Here is a 22,925-nt window from a genome sequence, read left to right as displayed (position 1 = left end):
ACCCAATGTGCTGTCTGTCCCTAGAGATTTTTAAAATTGAGCAGCCATACAACTGCTGTATTATCAGTGAGAAGTGTGAAATGTCTTCATATATGTATTTGTGAAAGTATTCTAGTGTCTTACTACAGCGAGTAATTCTCGACAAGTTGCACAGCTGTACTCTCTGGTTTAAATAGTTTAGCTGAAATAGCCAATTAACTATTCTTTTCAACCTTGAATTTGCGAGAGTATCCCGCAGATTCCAATGTTGCTTGCATCTGTATATATGACAAATCTATCATCCGACTGAGGATAACTGAGGGTTGGAGCTGAACATAAATTCTTCTTGAAGAGTTCAAATGATTTGGCTTAGCATATCGTTGAAACCTTTTATAAAACAACGATGCAAAGTCCAAAAGGCATTACTGTGACCTAGTTCAGTAGAAAATGTAGTCTTCTACTTGTCTTCTGGATGCACAGAAACTTGCCAGTATCCACTTTTCAAATCTAGTGTGGAAAAACCATTTTGCACCTTGAAGTGTTTCTAGGGTGTCATCAATTCATGGTAGAGGAAAACAATCCTTCTTTGTGACATAGTTCAGTCTTCTGTTATCCATGCAGAAATGCAGTTCATCATTGTTCTTCTTGAGTAGAACAACAGGAGAGTACCAAAATCTGTTCAACTCTTCAATGAATCCTTTATCTTTCACATCCTTCACCATCTTGTTGACTTCATTTGTTTTGCTAGAGGCAGGCGCCATGGTGCTTGATGAATTGGCTGGGCAGCTCCCTTGTTGATGCGATTTTTCTCTTTATTTGTAGGCCATAGGGATCGTTCTTCTGTTGCAAAGAAATCTTGATATTCAACAATAAACTGTCATTGCCATCTCTGGTCTTCAATCTTTAATGCAGCACTTGTGCATGATGTTAATTTCTGTAAGTGCTCATCCATTCATACCTTTTTTGGCATTTTCTCTTCCAAATTTCTAGGAGATATCCAGATTACAGGTTCACACTTTCCCAGAGCGGTTCACAATTAACATTTTCTTTTACTGTTTACAAAAAAACCAATCTACAGTTTACTAATGAATAAAATACTATCACATATGATAGTATCCTACTCACAAATAATTTTCAAACAGCTTCTTATTTTCAACCACTTTCCAAACTGAATACTCATAACAGATTCTTTACTGTTCATTACCAAGCACTTACTGTGATCACTTTTATTGTACACATCACACCGAGCAATCCTTCTTCTTCTGTTAGCCTCTGGAACCAACGTAAGGTATTACTTCAAAGGATGATATGTACGAATATAAATGGTTTAGTCTTGTACAGTCTCAGGTCAACCATTCATGAGATGTGTGGTTAATGAAACCTAACCACTGAAAACACCGGTATCCATGATCTAGTATTCAAATTGAACCACACCGAACTTGAGAAAACTAACACTGTCCTCTGCTGGCTCCCAGCACTATTTATATCTCCTGATCTGCAGTACCAGTCCCTGATCATCCTTTTGATTTTTCAAGCATAATAGATTTTATTGCCCATGCCTTCTACATTTTTCTAGAAATAATTCCTTTGTTTTCTCCTCTTTCTTGAAGCTTCTCTGCTTGTTACAGTATATAAATTTAATGATTACATCATCATCAATGTGAAACCTTAAAATCCATGTATGATACATATGTTATTTTTGCAATCATTATTTCACACAAAATGGTACATTTGATGCAATTAATGGGCAATTTTATTTAAAATCTAAAAACAGATGGTCATTTTGATTATTAAAGACTCATCATCAATAGACAGACAATGAAAGAATTTTACTAATGACAATTTTAATATTCATTGAGTTGAGTGAGGAGGCTTGTGAAGAAGAGGGTCTGTAATATGGCCCTTTTTCACAAGCTAACATAAAATCACTCAGCAAGAAAGAAAAATTTCTCTTTATTTGTAGGCCATAGGGATCGTTCTTCTGTTGCAAAGAAATCTTGATATTCAACAATAAACTGTCATTGCCACCTCTGGTCTTCAACCTTTAATGCAGCACTTGTGTATGATGTTAATTTCTGTAAGTGCTCATCCATTCATCCCTTTTTTGGCATTTTCTCTTCCAAATTTCTAGCAGATATCCATTGAGATCTAATATGCTGAACATTATAAGATCTTAGTAAATGATGGGCTACATGAAAACAGTTGTATTGTTTGATTTGATAGTTATTTTTCAGAAATAAGCAAAAGTAACACATTTACTTGTAGGTCAACTTACCTGGGTGGCTATAGGTCCAGATTTATAACTAGCTGTTTTAAATGTGCTGACTCTAATAAGCTGTAGCATTACAGCTAGGTATAATAAGCTGTAAGTACTAAGATTATTTTAAAAAATCCCATACTCCTGCTACAATGAACAGCTATCACTAATGTTCATCAACTAATGTTAACACAAATGAGGTTCATTTTATACAGAGTGAGTCAAAAGTATGGAAACCCCTCAACAACTTTAAAACTGTTCCAGATAGAATTCTGTAACTTTCAGGATAAGGTGTTGATAAACTACTTTACCTTCTGCCAAGAAACAGAATTTCAACCCCTTCTTGGGGAGTGGCCAGAAGTTGTAACTCAAATATTTTAAATGGTAGCACTCATAGTGTGATAATCATTTTAAAGGTCTCTTTAAGACAAAAAAAATGGTATAAATAAAAAAGAAATTAAACTGAATTAAATTTTAAAAGTTAAATTAAAAAATCTAAAAAAAAAATTGTTTTAACACAAAAAATTGTTTTTGTTCCAATTTAATGAGTAAATAAATAAAAATATTGTCGTCACCTGATCACTGATGGTGTCTTACCAATGTTGCAAAAATGAATATTACTTCATTGTTGTATAATATTCCATTTAGAGTGTTTCATTACTAAACTGTTAGTTTCTTATGAGAATTTATTGTGATCAGTTGGCTAATTGATCTTGTCTACCTTTCCCACACTGTAAACCACTTTTGCTATTATTTCTTTTTTACATTTTTTGTAATTGTTTTTTACTGAATTAGTTTTTTTTTTGTACTATCTGCTAACTTTGCTATCAACATGTTGTTTAGTGACAGGAGAGGATCAAACTTTTAATGATGAGGGGCTTTGGTGGAGTTATGTCGTATAATAAAATTTGTAAATTGTTCAAAGCAACATTTAGAAATCATAATCCCACCTCAAAAGGTAGATTGTCAAAAAACATCAAACAATTTAAAGAAACAGGGAGCATTAATAACAAGGGAAAATCAGGGAGGCCTAAATCTGCAACAAATAATACATTGTTAGCGGTAATGCAAGAATTTATTAAGAATCCTCATTCCTCGACTCAACACAAGAACAAAACAACAGCCAAATTTCAGTGACTTGAACATAAAAAGTGAAAATTTCAAACCCTACAAAATTCATCTGGTTGTTGTCACTTAATGAAAATGGCTATGATCAAGGCTTGAGTTCTCTAAAATTATGATGAACAATATTTGTGCAGATCCTAATTTATTAAATAATATAGATTTTAGTGATGAGGCCACATTTTTTTTTAAATGACACTATAAATCACCATAATTGTCGATATTGGACTGACATTAATCATGACACATATTACATAGTAACCAGTCAAAGTAAATTTACAGGCAGGTACTGTTGATAAACAATTGATAGGGCTTATATTTATTGGCAGAAATTTAAATGCAATGAAATATGTGGTTTTGCATCTCAACCATATCATTCCAAATGTTGTTGTCCCCCAACTTCCAAAACATTTGGTTTTAACAAGATGTGCTCCTCCTCATTTCAGTCTTCAGGTATGTGAAATTTTAAATGCATATTTTTTCCTGGAAGATCAAATAGAATGGCCAGTGAGATCATCTGACTTGTCACCAATGGATTACTTTCTATGGGGCCACTTAATAAGTATTGTTTATCATAATAAGCCCCAAGACATCAATGATTTACAAAATAGAATCTAAGAATCAGCACAAAATATCACTAGGGAATCATTGAATAATGTAGATCATCCTTTTAAAACCAATAAATAATTTTTTTTAAAGAAATTTATTCGATAATATTCATTTAATAAAATTTTTACAAATTTATTTATTTGCGATAACAGTTCCTTAAATTTTATTAATGTAATTTTTTTTTAAATCCAACTTTTATCCACCTGCCATTATGAGTACAGACATCGTACCAACTTTTTATTTACACCACTAGAAAAAGCCAGCTTAAGGCCCGCCATGAAAATGTTACCTAGGTTGTTTCATTATACATGATTTTATTAAATGTTTTTGCTAATTGTAACTAAGTAACATTAATGAATTTAGCATACTAACAAGAACAAAAACTTTTACAATGAAAAGCTTCAAACTCCTAAACATTTCTAGCAGTTTCTTGAGTTATGATTTTTTAATACAGCTCTAACCTCAGTGTTCTCCTTTTTTATCCCCAAAACACAAATTTAGTTTTACATAAATATTTATAAGCAAAGATTAAATAATACATTACAATACCAAAAAATCAAAATGAAGAAAAGTGATGAATGATAACTACAAAAAGGTACTTAGCTTATCACTTGAAAAAACCCCAAAATACTTACCTTATGAACTGAATTCATTGCAGTTGAAGAATTTTCTCTGGATCATTGATAAAAGTTCAAATTGAAGAAATAATATCAGATCATCTTCTTTTTTTGCAAACTGAATCAGCTAAATAACCTTAAACTAAATTCAAGAAACCAATGATAAAAAGACTTTCCTTGTTATTGTAATGTTGATCCCTAAAAACTACTTGTCTCCGCTGTAGGGGCTATCTTAATGATAGCACAAATAGTATAAAATTAAATGAAAAACTAATGAATTATATATAGTTTAATTACTTATTGGAATATTTCTTGATACACATAATTCTCTAACCTTTATTGTCCTAACAACGATGCCTTCAACGCTGAAGCTATTTTAACTTTGGAGCAACATAAAATTGTACATGGTTGAATACATCTTTCCTTAAATCTAATCCAACGTTTTTGAACATTTGACCTTGGCTTTTATTAATAGTCATAGCAAATGCAATTTTAACTGGAAATTGTTTATTTGCTAATTTAAATGGATTTCTTCGTTGTAAAGTAAAATTTGATGGATAAAAAACCTCTTCACCTTTTATCACCTGTCATAATTTTACATTGTAAGCAGTGGTTTAACATTCCTATAACTATCTTGTTCCATAGCATAATCCTTCGTTTGCACTCAAGTTTCTCATATGCATGACTACAGTGTTCTTTTTTAAACATAAAGTATGGGGGTGGTAATGATGCAGGATTTTAACTGTTAAGGTATTCCTGAGTGATTAATTCTTGCAAAGCTTCTCATTCAAATACTGGTGTAAATGTCAACGGTGATGTAGTCAATGAGTGTGTAAATCTTTTCATGTTGATTTGGTAACAAAACTGTGACTGACTTGTTCATTAATTTCATCAAAGTCAGCAATTCTTGCAGAAAGAATAGCAAAATTTGTAACCTCATCGAAACTGTTTTGCTGAATTAAATTACTGTAAACTTCCTGTACTAAATCTGTTTCTGTGATTTATTCTTCTAGGAATTCAAGGCTATCATTTACTTTTCCTTAACTGATTTTTAAGAGGTAATTAGCAAATTCAATATCATTTCAATCAGCTGTCATGTTTTCGCTTAAAGTTTTTCAAAATTGTCCCAAAAATTACAAAATTCTACAGACAATCTAACACCACATTCTGATCTTGTTCCATTTCTACAAACGGGTAAAAGCTACTGAAAATCACCACCCAAAAGTAAAAATTTTCCACCAAAATGTAAATCATTTTTCATTGTCCATAATTTTGAGGGCCGGCCATTGGTGCTTTAACCCAAATAAAGACATCAGTTTCAATAAGACTTTTTGCTTGTTTAGAGTAAGGTTTTAAGTTAGAATCAGAATAAATTGGAATATGTAACTCTAATGTTTCATGTGTAAAAAAATTTACCCTTCTGGTAAAAGAATTGAAGCAGTTCTTGTAAAAGCCAAGTTTGTACTTTTTTACCTTTTGATTGCAATAAATGCTAAAGATTTTTATAAACATAAGCCTTTCCTGAACCTCAGTAACTGTCAAGGTAAAAAAGTTAGTTAGAACTATCAGTACGTAAGTTGGCACAAAAAACTACTAGGCTGACTGAAAACATTGTCAGTTTAATATAGATGATATTTATAACTAAAAATGCATATAATAATATTTAATTAAAACTAGTTTAGTATCCCAATTAATATTGTTATTTTAAAGTACTTTAAATAATTATATTTTCTAATCGCTTTATTGCTGTAGCTCGTAAATTCTGAAGTCTTCTTCCGTAACCATTTCATGTACTTTTCGGAATCCATTGACTTGTGATCTCCTTTCTTATTTGACTCATACATAAGTAATACATTGTTAATAAATCCTTTATTACAGCTGGTATGAACGATTATTAATAGTGAGCCCTTGGATACTGGTGTTTTCAGTCCCTCATGAAAGTTTGTTGTGTCTATTCACGATTTTTGTGTCGCATGACTACAGTGAATGTAGGTTATATCTGTGTATACAATTGGTCTTCCTTCTTTGCAAAACAGGGAAATTTTTTGTAGAAATTTCATTCTTTACATTTTAATGTAATGCTGTTCCATCAGTATTTTCTGGTTTTTTTTCCATCTAAATTCCATTTTACATATTATTCTCCTTAAAGATCTTAAGATCTCACTCTCTTTGAAATTAATTTCACTTCGGCAGGCTTTTTGCATAATTCTCTTCACAGTAGGAATGCATTTTTTGGTTACATAAAATTTATTATTAAACGCCTCAAAGCATCCACATCAAATGAATCTAAATTGCACACAGTACTGGGACGATTTACATGTTTTCTTGATGAAACTAATACTGATGGCTTCTCACTTTCATTTGATTTTACTACTGCTACTGCTATAATTCTTTGGGCTGTTTTAATACTTTAGTCGCTTGAACAACCATATTCAGCACTTCAGTTTTCCTCATTATTCCAGTTCAGGCATTTCTTTGTAAAAAGAGATTGTAAACATTGAATGCAATTTCCCTCGCCCGACTATGAATTACTGTACCTTTTCCTCCTAACTTGGAAATTTTAAAAGAAAATAACTCTATTAAAATATTACAAATTTAAATAATTGAATTTAAGATAAAGCCTTAAATGAAAACAATACAACAGATGAATGAATGGAAAAATGAATCACTAACAGCTACTTACTTCATTAAGTAAAATATACATTGCAATAAATGTTTCTATAATAACCACTTCTAAAACATAATTACAAGCAATGTGTTACACATGATTCTTCACAGCACAATGAGAGTAGATTAAAAATAAGTAAATGAAATTCTTAAAACTGAGTGTTGTGTTTACAAAAATTCATAAATAGCACATTAGTCATGTATGATTCTACTACTATTAGTTGCTATACAACAGGAAGTAGGCCTAGATCATGAATATCAATATATCATTTAGAACAAAACTCAACAATTACATAAGCTACAGCAAGTTTATGAAATCTGTTTTTTATATATTACCATATCACAAAACACATATAGAAAATGAAAATGCTTTTAGTTTGCTTGTAACAAAGGCCAATACAGGCAAAATGCTAGTAGATAGGCTTTCAGTATCTGTGCCAACATATTTGCTGATATTAAGGCTTCATTAAGGACTTGATACCACTGTTTATCATCTTCAACTAAACCTAACCTAGTTAGTTTATAATCTAAACTAACTCAAGACACACGCTTCAGTGAATGTCTGACAGACTCTTCTATCAACTGTTTTTAAGTTATCATAACTTAGTGCACCTTTAACATGAAGGTACACTAAGAAAAAGGATTCTAAGATGGAAAATTTCCTGATTTGTGGGAGAAACCAAACACATTCGGCCAATGACATTGAAACTTGATTTTCTTGATTCCCATCTAAATTGCTTTTTGTTCCTTGATCCGTAAGCATTAACTAAATTTTGACCTTTAATTTCTTTCCAAGTGAACCTTTCAGGGAAAATAATTCCTTGCATTTGGATCTCTTTGGATTAGTTTGAAATAGTTTAACTACATTGTGCTTACATCTAAAACAGCTTGTAAGGCATCCAGTATTATCTGCATCAACAAAGTTTATTGTTTGTTCATTTGGTAAGTGCACTGTTAAATGACAAATTGTATGTTTTTGTCAATTAGTTTTGAACTTACAATTCTCCAAATAGCTTCAGATGCGCCCATGTAGCAACGATAGAGAAATTATTCACATTTGTCATATTCAACAACACCATCAACAATTTTAATGCAACTGAGTCATAGACTTTAAAAATATTCTTGGCGAGACATTTTACTGCTTTTTTAGATGGTACAACTTCGATGTTTATATGAAAATTTAGTAAAAGTAACAAACTGGGAAAATGAGGAACAATGTAATCTATCATAAACAAATCCTGAACTTTTTATAATACTTCTTCCAATGTCTGGTCTTGCATATGTTGGATATGCATCTTCAAGTGTAGTTTCTTGAAATGATTTAGAAAACTTTTTGGAGCAGTGTCCATCTTTTTACATCTATCTCCACAAGGTGCATGAATCATCATATGAGTTGCAACTAAGTTAAACAAATTAGGATAAAGTTCAGGATCAGGAAGTTCAACGCTGATATATTGATCCATTACTTTTGCAGTTCTCATTTTGTAATTACCAAATAACGTGACTAAAATATGGGCATGTGGAAGACATCTTTTTTGAAACTCAGTGATATAAACAAAGACTTTACAATCACCAAAATATCCTTTCTTTTTACTTAAATCAATGCAAAATCCAATTTTGCTTGAAAACTCTTGCTACCAAATCTGGTCTATCAGCTGGTGTTTGTCCATTAAAAAAATTTTTCAGTTATTTCCCTCGAATTTGAATTATTACATGTCAATTATACATTTACAAATAAATCTGGCTTTCAGTCTTCTTACAATAGCCACTGAATCTTGATAAAGGTGTTCCATATTTCAAGGTGATCCTGAATGTGTTGATGGAAGAATGAATTTGGAACTGATGAAAGCAGCATTATTTGGTGCTTTTTCATAAATTCTTCAATCTTTGTGTAATTGTCCCTTAACATTTGTGTTCGATTTTTTCTCTAAAAGTAAACTATTTTTTTGATAAGTTGAATAAGTCTAACCATTGTTGAAAAAGACTTTCTCCATGTGACATTGCATTAAATTCTCCTTGCCTGACTGAAATTTTGTATATGTATTTCTTGTCAGTCTTTTACTGGAAAGTAAAGTTTTCATTTCATGATGCTATTGTGGTTCTCCATGAGGGAAGAAAATTGGATAAAGCCATGGTTCAACATTTTTGTCAATTGCATTTTCAGTTTTAAAATGTTTTCCTTCTTTATCAGTTACATATTAATCAAGAATTTCACAGTCACCTGTTGTTGCAAAAAAGCTCTAACTTTATTACTTGCATGTAAGTTGTATCTCCGAGAATCAACTACTGGCTTAAGCCCAATTTGGTAATAGATTTGTACTTGGGAAACACAAGCCAAGTACAATATGTACCATATGAAACCATATGTACCTGGTCTGTTTAATCCAAAGTTAACTGTACTGGCAATGAAAGGAAACTAAAGCATGGAGATTGTTATATATTCTGATATTTTTACAAAATTCAGCAGTATTAAAAAGCTGTATTGTTAGAATAGTGTATTCTTTTTGTAGAATGTCAACATTTCCATCCTGGCAGCAAATGCTAAACTTTTGTTGCTAATCTTTTCACCATCAAAATCAAAAGCACCGCAGTATATGGCGTTGTTAAATCCATTGGCTTTAGATAATGTTCTTCTAAAATATTATTAATATCAAAACCTGGAGCACCAACAGACAACACAAATTTTGCATAAGTGAATCATAGTTTAATGAAAAATATTTTATTTTTAGAAATTGGCTTTAAATTGATGATAATTGACTTGCATAACGATGCATTTCTCATGCGAGCCAATCTCAAAAATGTTATCTGTTATGGTGACAACATTGATATCAAGTAATATGATACTGATATCATTAAGTTACATCTACGATCTTATTCGAGCGTTTGTTCTATCGAATATATGTTCTCCCACCCCTTTAACAAAATCAGTTATACTGTGTTTTTGCGTAGATAAGACATTAGTCATAACAACAATTAGTATTAAGTTAGTCTTTACAAATAAAATTTATATGTTTCTAAATAAAATGTTTATATTATGTTTGGATACAAATTATAGCTTATGTAATCTATGCGTTTTAGACATATTTTCGAATCTCTATTGAAATGGAAAACATTAATGAAAATTATTTTAATGGCCGGATTTCGGCTATTGATAATTACTACTTGAACCTAGACGAATTTTCACAAAATTACTCTTTTATTGAAACTGAGTATACTTCATTTAAATATTAGGACTATTTGTGGTCATTGGGATGAATTCTTGTTTCACCTAGGTAATAGTAACGTAGATTTGATAGTTCTCATGGAAATAACATTATGGATAATGAAATAAGTTTAATTGATTTTTATCAGATTAATGGCTATGACTCCTATCACTGTGTCCGGAATATTAGGTATGGTGGTGGTATTTTAATTCTTTGTCGTAGCACACTCAGTGCTGAAAGAATAATGTTGGATTTGACTGTCTCAAGTTGTGAACTATTATGCATTCAGGTTTCAGTGGAATTGGGCGTTAAGACCGATGATTTTACGAGATAATATGCTTTTACAGACCGCCAGATTTAAATGTTCATGAATTTTTACATGATCTTGAAAATATTCTACATATATATTATTAATATTCTACAATTCTTTGTCGTAGCACACTCAGTGCTGAAAGAATAATGTTGGATTTGACTGTCTCAAGTTGTGAACTATTATGCATTCAGGTTTCAGTGGAATTGGGCGTTAAGACCGATGATTTTACGAGATAATATGCTTTTACAGACCGCCAGATTTAAATGTTCATGAATTTTTACATGATCTTGAAAATATTCTACATAATTGTAGTAATAATAATGCGGTCTTAATTGGAGATATAACATTGATCTTACTAAGGAAAATACTGTAGTTAGTTACTATCAAACCTTATTACATACAATGGGATTCATGTGTTGCATATCTGATATAACAAGGGAGGAAATAAGAGATGGGGTAATTGTTAGATCTTGTATAGATCACATTTTTATTAGAGGCTTTCCTGATTACATTTTTTCTGGAGTAATTGAAACTAAAATTTCTGATCACTAAGTAGTAATAGCAGATCTGTTGTACAAGAATTCATCTCAACGACCGATGGATGACAGTCTTGGTTCATTTTACTTAGATAATGCCTTAATTAGATATAAGTTAGATAGCATAAATTATGGCACCTTGGGTAATAAGATGGATAATAATCCATCTGCATATGAGAAATTTGTTGATATAATTAATTCTGTATATAACAGTTCTTTAGTTCGCAGAAATACTGATAGGATTAAAATTCAAAATAGAAAAAAGCCATGGATGACGGATGACATTCTAAATAAAATAAAGTATAGAGACAAACTGTTCAAAAAATGGAAAAAAGCACCAGCTAACCTGGAAAATCGAAAAGATTACATTTTATATAGAAATAAAATTAACATTGAAATACGAAAATTATTTGTCATATATATGACCGTATAAAAAATTACCACATAAACTGTAATTGTGAACATCTCCAGAATGCTGACAAATACAAATATTTGGGTGTACATTTTGACTCTTTTTTTTAGATGGGATCACCATATAAAACATATATGTAAAAATCTAAGGGTGGTTGCTATGAAATTCCACCACATCTCACCCCTATTACCAATTCACTGTAAGCGCTAACTCTATTCATCCTTGTTTGAATTTGTTATTCGATACGGCTTGACAGCATGGGGATCAGCCGCAGAATATCTCATAAATAAAATAAATTTAATACAAAATAGGGTCCTCAAAGATATTGCTTGTTATGATTCTGATAACAATTATGACACCAGTTTAAATAATCTTACAAGGTTTCTGTCAGCTAGAGGTCTATTTAAATTCTTAATTATTTTTAAGAACTTTTGCAACAGTGAATACAGGGTAAATGTAGAAAGCGGATACAATTTGGGAGCAATTAGCTTTACTACAGATAGATATAATAATACTTATGGTAAACGATTAAAGAAGTATGTTGTTCCTGCATTACTTAATTCTTTACAGAATCACCTCAATAATGAAAAAAAGTGATTTAAAAAACTTCTCATTGAGTGGGCATTAACTATAACGTAATTAGGTAATAACAGGATTCATGTTGGATTTATACTGGCAGTCCAGACAATTATAACATGATTATAGTTATTATTTTAATGTTAATAATTATTATAAATCAATAAATAATGTATTGTTGAATAGTTAAAGCTTAGTTATTTATGTAATTGTTGCAACAAGATATTAATTGTTGTAATTAAGTATAGTTTTGTTTCTTAAATATAGTTTTAGTATATCTGTCGACAGACTTAGGTCTGACGGATGATAATGTAAGTTTTAAATTGTAAATAAATAAAAAATAAAATAACAATATCCATAATAAACTTAACCTTATTAATCAAAAGAGCTTGTAGAGGTTATATTAGGAGATAATATAGTATCTTCTGTAAGGTACTATGTTGTACTGTAGTATCTATATTATGCGTTCTTTGTTTCTCCTTATGACAGCAGGAGTAACTAACTATTCAAAATTTTTTACACTTCATTCTCAAATAATTGGGATGAAAGTCGGATTGCTCGACGAATGTTTTGTTTATTCAAAAATCTTACAGTTATCTTCTTATGATCAAGAAGCATGGTGCCTTGGTCACCATGAATCTTGATGATAAGATAATAATAATAATAAAAAAAATATATATGCGTATTTACAGCAAACAAACCAACACAATATTCTTCTTGATGATGTTTCTTGTCTTAAAAAGACCTTTAAAATTATGTATCACACAAAGGATGTTACAATTTAAAATATCTGAGTTACGACCCCTGGGCCACCCCCAAGAAGGGGTTGAAATTCTATTTCTCACCTTACCCTGAAAGTTACAGTAGTCTATGTGAAATGGTTTTAACCATTCCACATAACTACTTGTTGAGGAGTTTCTACACTTTTGACTCACTCTATATAATAAAAACACAATTTGATAAAACTAATATTTACAGAGCTTAATTGAATAAAAAATTTAATGGATGCCAGTTTGGAATTTTCAAACTTATTTACTTTGTAGAAGTTGTTGAGTACTGTACACCAAATTTCATTAAAACATCTCAACATGTTAAGATAATAAATTTTTATTGGAAAAACATAAAAAGGCAGACAGAAGGAAACTGAATCAGATAGACAGGGCTTTTGTCCAAACAAATTTTTTGTTTATTTTGACGTTCTAAATCAGTACCTTAGTTTGGTCAATGCCTCCTAGGACTTTCTGTATACGATTATCAACATAATTTAAATTTCTTAAATTGTAGCTTTTTGAAACAACTTAGAACATTACCAGGAACTTACTAACTCTTAATTCAGAACAGATGTTTAAAAAATAACAATTTAAAGACTCTATACTTATTATTTTTCATATTTTTGGGTGATTTTTATTATTTCATTATGTAAATCTCTCACCAAAATTTTGAAAATGTGTTAATATTATTTGATAACTATTGTAAACAATAGAGAGGAGGAAGTAATGGTTAAAATATTCATAGTTTAAGAATTATGTATAAAAGGAGGAATTACAAGAAGCCACATCCAGATCTCCACAAGAAATTTCAGCGGGAAGAGTGTGCAACAGATTATATTCATTACCAAAAAAGAAGCATAAAACAACGTTGTACACAGGGTTCTGAGATTTCTTTATCCTCTGCAGGGGACTAGATCAATAAACACAGTACTCTAGATTAATTAAAAAATAAATGTAAAAAAATACACTGCCAGTTCTAAAAAAAATACAATTCCAACCATGATGAAGAAAAATTTAGTAATTTTAAAATTAACACCTCAGTGGAATCTAGTATAGATTTTCTATTTCTAAAAGCAAGCATGTGATTTTAACTGACATCTACAAATTAATGTTTGGATTGATCACAATCTTCTATAAATTGAAAGAAGAAATCTCAGGCTCTAGGAGCGTGTATATATGCTTCTTACTCCGTGGTTTAATCCAGGTTGAAGTTCTGTGGTGTATATGTTTAGATGCCACCTTTAAATCTTACAGAATTTACCTCGCTGCAAAAAAATCTGAAAAGTATGTAGGTGATTTTTAATATTAGAAATTGAAATTTAATATTTATTTGAGATATAGTTAATGAATTTATTTTTCTTAGTAATTTATTATTACATTTTTTACAATTGTATATCAATAATATATTTTAATGGTGTAGCAACTACATTTAGTTCAATAAAAATATTTTTTCCCTGATATCATAACTTTTAGCCTTTCAGTCTCAGTTACAATCCCTGTTTAATCATCTAAGGTCTTAAATTAGGTTAACATAGAAAAACAATAAAAATTCAAGTATAAAATACTGAGGCAATTATTTTTTTACATTAAATTAAATTAAAAAAACCATTAAAATATAATTAAATTGCCTCAGCAGTTCTCAATTTGAATTTCATAAACAGTGTAGAAGTAAATATTATGCTGGACAATAATTTAAAAACTGGGGGATAACAATACAATTCAGTATTGTTTTCTTAACAGGTTGACTGCTATGAGGGTTTTTTTTAGCTTGCATATTGAAGGACTACTGTACCCCTCAGGCCTGTTCTGCATTTCATGCTGTAAGGGATAGTTGAAAACTAAATTTATCATAGGTTTATATTGATTTGTAGAGAAAAGACTTGAGAAACAAAACTGCACATTTTTTTTTAATCAATTGAAAATTTTACATTGACTAAGAACTTATCTATTCTTTTTCATTAATTATAATATATTTAAAATATTTTTCCCTTTTTTGGTAGTATTATTTACACTAATTTACAAAAACGAATGAAGAAATTTTATTTGATAATAACAGCTGGTTTATTTAAATAAGTAAACATAAACTCTTATGCCGACCTAGTTTTGTTCATTGTTGTATGTGGACCGATACATTTTTATTCTTCATATTGTTATATAGCTTTAAAGATTAAATAATTAATTTTGGTAACCTTAGTTATTGTGTTTTTTTTAAATAAAATGAGTAATATATTCAGTGAAAAGGAAATGCATTATTGTGCAGATATGTCTTGTTCACATGCCTACTCTAAAACACTATGGAAGCCATTATCTTTTTCGAAAATGATATAAATGAAAAATTGTCCCTAAGTAGATTTGAATTAAAAAGTAGAATGGTTAATGATAATTAAGTATAATGGTTCATTGTGAAAATAATGAGATATAATTAATTTTAATTTTTAAATCTTCCAACACCCATTCAAGCATCAGATCACTTGGCAAAATCCATCTGGCATTGACTCTGCAGTATTGGATTATGTTCTGGTCATCACTTCAGGATGTGCATGCCATGTGAGTACCAGATTGTGGATCTGACCACTACCTTGTTCGAGCCAAAATACCTTCCTTGCCATGCGATCCACACCATCAACAGCCAGACTGAACTGTTCAGATCAGCTGGATCCCCTACGTGGGGAGGAATTCTAGATTGCACTTTTTGATCGATTTGAACAATTGACAACAATAGATGATGTTGATGATGAGGTGAACCAGGTATTCTACCACTGTGCCCTGCCATCCACCATACAACCATGCAACCGTGGATCTCAGATCAGTCCCTGTACATGATGGAAAAACGGAAACAAGTAAACTGTGAACCAACTAAAAAAAATATTGACCAACTATGAACACTATTGTCAATTATACAAAGATGTCCGACGGAAAATGAAAGAAGATAGGGAGGCATATTGGAATGAGGTAACAGCTGATCTTGAAGAAGCCACATCCAAGCATGAATACCACACCCTGTACCACACTCAGAAAGTAAGTGGGAAGAAACAATCGACAAATGACAATGAAAGATGGATGGATCCTTTGTGCGATCACCAAATGAACAGCTACAGCGCTGGAAGGAGTTTTTCCAGAAACTCTACACCCACAATCCTCCACAAGGATCTCCCACAGTCCTGTCACAAATTGATGCACAAGCAATGCCTTTAAACCATGCCTAACCAATGATTGAAGAAGTTAAAATAGCAATAAGGTCGCTGAAGAATGGCAAAGCATCTGGAGTGGATGAAATCATAGCGGAGATGATCAAAGCTGGAGGAAACATTCTGTTTCATCAATTCCACACACTACTTCAGTTGATTTGCCTTGCAGACTATACACCTTCCACTTGGAAGAAAGCCATCATCATACCAATCCATAAAATGGGGATAGTCAAGATTACAATAACTGCCGCGGCATTAGCCTCCTTTCAATCATTGTCAAAGTGTTCATGAAAGTCATTCAGTTGTGACTGCAAAAGATCATGAACAGACGAATCCTGTACAATAAGCTATATTTCGGCAACATTGTGGCTGTTGTGATCAGATTTTCGTCCTCTACCAGCTGATGTAAGAAAGATCGAGTCTGGAATATAAAGAGTTATTTGTTCATCAACTTTAAGTCAGTATTTGAGTGCACCCACTGGCCTGCACTGTGAAATGAACTGAAAGCTGAACATGTACCCCAGGAAACCATTTGCCTTTTCCAATCATCATACAATGGGTCAACCAGCTGTGGGTGAATCCAAAATGAATTATCCAATGGATTTTCCATTCAAACAGGTGTTCGCCAGGGGGTGGTTATCTTTTCACTGCTGTTCAACATTGTAATTGATGCAATAATGAGGACAGCATTTGCAGGAAGATGTGGAGTAAAATATTGTAAGGATCACTACCTAATTGACCTGATGTTTGCAGACAACAGCGCCATATTTGCTAACAGTGATGCTGAGGCCAGAGATACTTTGTATGAGATCTCTAGTATACAAGAGTCCTTTGGACTGAGGATCAATGTTGACAAAACAAAGATACTAACAACTAACAGCTCACAGTCCATTGTTTACTTTGGAGAAGCTCAGATTGAACATGTCCAAGAATTCAAATATCTCAGATCACTGGTTGTAGATATCATTGTATCTACAGCTGAAGTGCACGGCAGGATTGGGCAGGAAGCTGCAGCTTTCACCTCATTAAAATAGTGCCTATGTAAGCGAACAAACATTACCATCCAGACAAAGATCTACCTCTTTCGCACACGTATCCCAGTTCTCCTCAATAGATCAGAAACTTGGACCCTCCTCCAAACAGACTTGAGCCAGATAGAAGTTTTCCAAATGTGGTGTCTGCACCAGATCATACGAGTCTCACTTTATGAGCCGAAATGAAGTTATCAGATTTAGATGCGGGCAGCAACTAACAGTTGAAGAACAGATCCAAATGTGGAGGCTGAGATGGTTTAGTCATGTGTGCCGGATGGACCCAGATTGCTTACTGCACAGACTTCTCTGTAAGCAACGTTCTACTCAGTGGAAGATTTAAAGATCTGCACCAAAGAAAACTTGGATAAAACAAGTTGCAGATGACCTGAGGAACCGGTGAATTGATCTCAACCAAGCCAGAATCATTGCTATAGACCGTAAAGCATGGAAAAGTATTGAGCAAAGTTCAGAATCCTACAGCACCCACAGCAGCGTAATGGTTGCATGGCCAGCCGCCAGCTAGGAATCAAAGAAGAAGAAATTTTGAATCGGTCAAATCTGTTTTTATGTAAATTAAGATAAACAATAGTTACAATTAAGAAAAATTAACTTTATTTTCAAAAAATCACAAATAATAGGCCTGATGAAAGTGATATTTGAAACAATAATCAAAATCACCTTAATAAAATTCAAAGTTTGGTGGATAAATTAGTTGCATTATTTCAGAACATCTTAATCCCATAAAGGATTGTATGCATCGCATATCATTTATCCCTTTTCTTTGAAGAATATAAACAGTATATAAAAAATAAGATACTGTCTGTTACCGTATAACAATTTCTACAGTGTAATAATAATATAATAAATTTTACACATTACAATTTAAAATTTATCTAACTTAATTTATTTTGTGATCTGTTGAAGTGAAGTGTTGAGCTATAAGACTAAATAAAGTGCATCATAAATAACAATTTTTTACAGACTATATAGTGTATCCTTGTTGTGATTTATCTAATCTACTTTGTGTTCTGTTGACGTGAACTATGACTTTAACCTATAACTATTGAGTTATATAACTGTATAAAGTTCATCATAAATAACCCTACAGATAATGGTAGACAAAAGAACAAAACATATGGATTTATCTCTTCAAGAAAAGAGGAAAATTTTAGAGTGCTTTGATAAGTTGCCTAAAATGAGTTAATGAAATGCAGCTGCGTACTTAAAAATTTTGCAACTGCTCTTATGCAAAATCTTAAAAATTTGATCAAGTATAGAAATTTCTCAAATTTCCAATCAAAACATGAATCAAAAAAGAGATCAATCTGGAAAAGACATTCAAGTTGTCAGCATTAAAAATTTAGTTCAGCAATGTTTGTGAAAACAACGTTCTGATTAATGGACCTATTATGAGTCAAGAAGCAGAATTAGAAAAACTATGGGCAAACAGTATTTCATTTGTCTGTTGAGCACTCTTCTAGTGCTAAGTCTTAGATGACAAGTTTTATTTTTAACAATTGTTTAATTAAGTGGGATCAATAATTAAAGCAAAAGATTGTCCTAAGAGTAGATAACTGCACAGCACACTCAAACAAACTATCTTTACAAAATATAAAAATAATTTTCTTATCTTCTAACACTACTTTGATAATCCAACTATGCAACCAAGGTACAACACGGACATAAAAGCCTATTACCATAGGAAAATTCAAGAAAAAATTATAACTGAGCTTGATGGAATTCAAGATAAATCAGATGCAAATGCGATTGCAAAAAATTTCTCTTTTAGATGGATTACATTTGCTAGCAATGTTGTGGAAGCATGTCTCAAAGACAACAATTGAAAACTGCTTCTGAAAAGGAGGATTTTCACAGATCCATGATGAAGCTTTTGCTGCTGTAGATCTTGATTAAGGTGTAATACAATTCAAAACTTTAGGTCTAGGGTTGAGTTCGAAAGTTGGGTTGATATTGACTGGACAGCTACAATGACCTTGACAGAAATATATATGTAAGTCACTCATCAATCAAATCAAAAAAAGTTAATGAATGCAACGAGCCAACAGAGGATGAAGAAGTTGAAGCTCCACAAACTAACGAAGAGATGCAAGATGCCTTGAGAAGTCTTCGTCGTGGTGTCCAGTATGGGCATCAAATTTTACCATCCATGAATTTTTTAAATAAATTTTATTTTATTTTTTAAACTGTTAATAAGATATGGTTTTGTGTGAAAATAAAGTTTATATTATTGTGCAGTAATTTTTTTCCCCATCCTTTCCTTAATGTTATCAATCGGTTATCGTTATAAAAAGTTACAGGTTCCATAGAGATCACAATAAGCAGACTTCACGGTATAAATGAAAGTCAACACAAACTTGTGAAATAAGAAACAAGTTATGTAAATAATGTTAGAAAAAATTGTGTGGTACAAGTAAACAAGCACAAAACAAATGCCTTAAAGTGAATACCACATGCAGTACAGTAATATTCCCATCTGCCAAAAATGTTTCTTCTAACATCATACCTCTTCTTTATTGAAAATTAACTAAGTAATGTAATAACATTTATTATTATTTTTGCTGTTTTTTTCTATATGTTATGATTTTGTGATACACACACACACACACATCACACTTTATTATCTTACTACTATTCATCAATAAAATGAGTTTCTTACTACGGTAGTTAGAATTATTTTTATTACAGTACATATAATTTTTATAAAATAAGAATTCATATTTTAAAATCACATTTCAAATTTGGTCCAGATTTTAAGTAAATCCCACATCAATTTACATGAAGAACATATCTATCTTTAAGTATTGATTTTTTTACAACATATCTACAAATAGTTCAACATTGTGATTATTTTCCAATTTATAAAGGAAAATAGTAAAAAAAAATATAACACTAAAATTAAAAATCACCTGCATTTCAAGATCAGCAGTCAACCTGTTAATTGATTTTTAGGATAACATTTTTTCTCAATCTGTTTGTGTGAGAGGAATTATAATTTCTAAGAAACCAACTGTTTAACATCATTATTAAAACTTTTGTGAAATACAGTTTCAATCCTTTGGTGTTACACAACATATCTGCTGCCACAATGTTTATCTCAAAATAAAAAAATAAAACAAATGATACTAAAAAATAACAGAGGTGTTTGGATATCAGCTATTCTTTTTTTATAATCTAATGGCTTGAATTACTTTATAACGCTAAATAAACTTGTAGCACATAAATACTGACACAATAATAAACACATTAATTCTAAAAGTGGGTTCTGTTTTGCTTAACTTCTTTCGATATTTTTTATATTACATGTAAGGTCAAAAGATTAATAACTTGTTACGTAGTTAGAAAAAACGGAAGACATATTTATATAGGATCAAAATTTTACCTGTTTTCAAACTTTTTATAATTTGATCAAAAATGGAAATTTCCAACTAGTCTCCTGTCTTTTCTACTATTATCTCTATGCAACGGATATAAATGACATACTGCAGTTGAATTTGCACCTTGTCTCTGAATATGACACTTTTAATTTATCATTTCAGATAGTCAATCTGCTTGAGATTTTTTTAATAGAAAATTCTATTAACTTATATAACATTCATTTTTAAAAATTATCCTATCTCCATAAGATAATAGCTACAAACATATGTACAAATCTCACAGATGTGCGAGTCTTACTTATAAAACAAATCACAGTTAGACAAAATCAAATCATTATACTTTGTATATTAATTTTATTACAACAGTTGCACTTTTAATATGTTTTCCATCCAAACTTTATGTTTTGATGCAGATTTACTCTGCTGAAAATCATCAGTACAACGAGCCAAAAAAATTTTTTCAAAACATAATAAATGGATTCTCATCGATTCTGGAACTGATTCTTCCATTTTCAAGTCCTTTTCAAACGGTACACCATCGTTATTTTTATGACTATGTCTACAATCCCAGTGCTGTCTAAATAAATCACATTCATACAAATTTTTACAATTATTTTTTATGAAATTCTCATGGAATGTGTAGATTAAAAAACGTCGATGACACCAAAGCGCTTCATGGCCGATGTACATTAATATCAAATCATTATTTAAAATTAACTCTGAGCAAATAAGTCCCAAAATAAAATACTCCGGAGTGATAAAATCATTAAAATTATACAATTCATCTCCTCGACGCATTAAATTATTGACTCTTGAATCTTTAACATCTTTAGATAACTTGTAGCTATCATTAGTCATATTAAAAAAAGATTGTAATGACGTTTCACATATTTGTAATAGATTTGGATGAGTTCTTTTTAACATACATGTGTTTTTACAACCTGCTGATATCAGTTTAAGTAATAAATGTTGCCTATACTGAAATCCACTGTGATCTGACACATGTGTAGTTATCCACTTCTGAGAGCTCATCCATTCACTAACAAATAAATTCAGAGACTTGAGTGAATCACTTGGAAATTGACTCAAACACCAGATTCTGTGGTTCCATGTATAATAATTGTTAGGATATCGATCAGCTGCTATTTCACAAACATGAAATTCATTTGAGATCAATCCAGGATCTGCTGGAAAATCTGAAAAAAAAAAACAGATTTATAAATTAAAAAATAAAAAGGTTGAAAATAAAGGTTTGGTTTAAACTAATTATGAAAATCTTACTAATGCTCTACAGACAATGACTTTCTCATGCTGCTTGTAAAAACATCTTCCTATAGTGCAAATTAATTATTTAATTCTTTTTACGCACACATCGAACAGTAAATAAAAAATAATTTACCTTTAAGTTAAGGTTACTTGCACATCAATTAAACTTTTTATTAAGTAAATCTTTTTGTGCCTGTAAATGTAATTATCAGTGAAATTACTTAAGTCACCGAACTCCTGTGCATAATACATAGCCTAACTTTAAAACTGTTTTGTTCTAATAAACCTTTTGGGATAGAAAAGGTCACTTTGGCAGAAACCACAATACTTTAACAATTGATTGTAAAATTATTATGTTACTAACTATCGGTCAGCTTCTTAATAAAGATTTGATGGATTTCCTTTAGTACTTAATATTAATTTTTCACTTTAACAGGATTGTATCAGGAGGAAGGCAATGAGTTTGGGGAAATGATTTTTATTTACCTGGCTAACTTCAGAACAGATTTTAATTTAAAAAATGTATTAAACGATCTGTTTCAAGCGCATAAGATACATAAGTACATGATGATTTAAAAACCTAAAACTTTGAAATTCATTGAGATTGGATATTAGATAGAAGTAATTTTAAAAGAGATTTCAGAATACAAACATTATCACATACTTTTGTATACTGAAAAATAATGATGATAATATAGATAAGAATTGTTAAGAAAACTGAATAAACACTTCAAAAAAAAAAGAAGTAAAAATTACTGCATCTTACAAAACTCAATATACAGTTTACTTTGAGATAATAAGACTATTATTATAGTATATACTGGTAGAATTTTTGAAGAATTATCAATTCCAGCTAACTAAATATGCCCTCTCCATCATTTTTTTATCATATACTACGATGAATGTGTGCATTAAACATAAATATGAGGCTCTGTTCATATTTCCTCTTATTAAGAGAAAAAAAATATATTGGTCTGTATA

General features: G+C 31.0%; 1 protein-coding gene across 1 annotated transcript in view; it reads right to left on the bottom strand.

Moving 5' to 3' along the window:
• Nucleotides 1-14,758: 14,758 nt before the first annotated feature.
• The window catches only part of temp (protein prenyltransferase alpha subunit repeat-containing protein tempura), a 34,087-nt gene continuing 25,920 nt past the window's right edge, over nucleotides 14,759-22,925 (bottom strand). Inside the window, exon 4 of the mRNA XM_075375282.1 lies at nucleotides 14,759-21,874. Within this exon, the coding sequence (XP_075231397.1) occupies nucleotides 21,036-21,874 (839 nt within the window). The 3' untranslated portion in view covers nucleotides 14,759-21,035. The remainder of the gene's footprint in view (nucleotides 21,875-22,925) is intronic.

This window comes from Lycorma delicatula, chromosome 1, assembly GCF_047948215.1.
Source record: "Lycorma delicatula isolate Av1 chromosome 1, ASM4794821v1, whole genome shotgun sequence".
NCBI lineage: Eukaryota > Metazoa > Arthropoda > Insecta > Hemiptera > Fulgoridae > Lycorma > Lycorma delicatula.
This window is presented reverse-complemented; position numbering and strand designations above follow the sequence as displayed.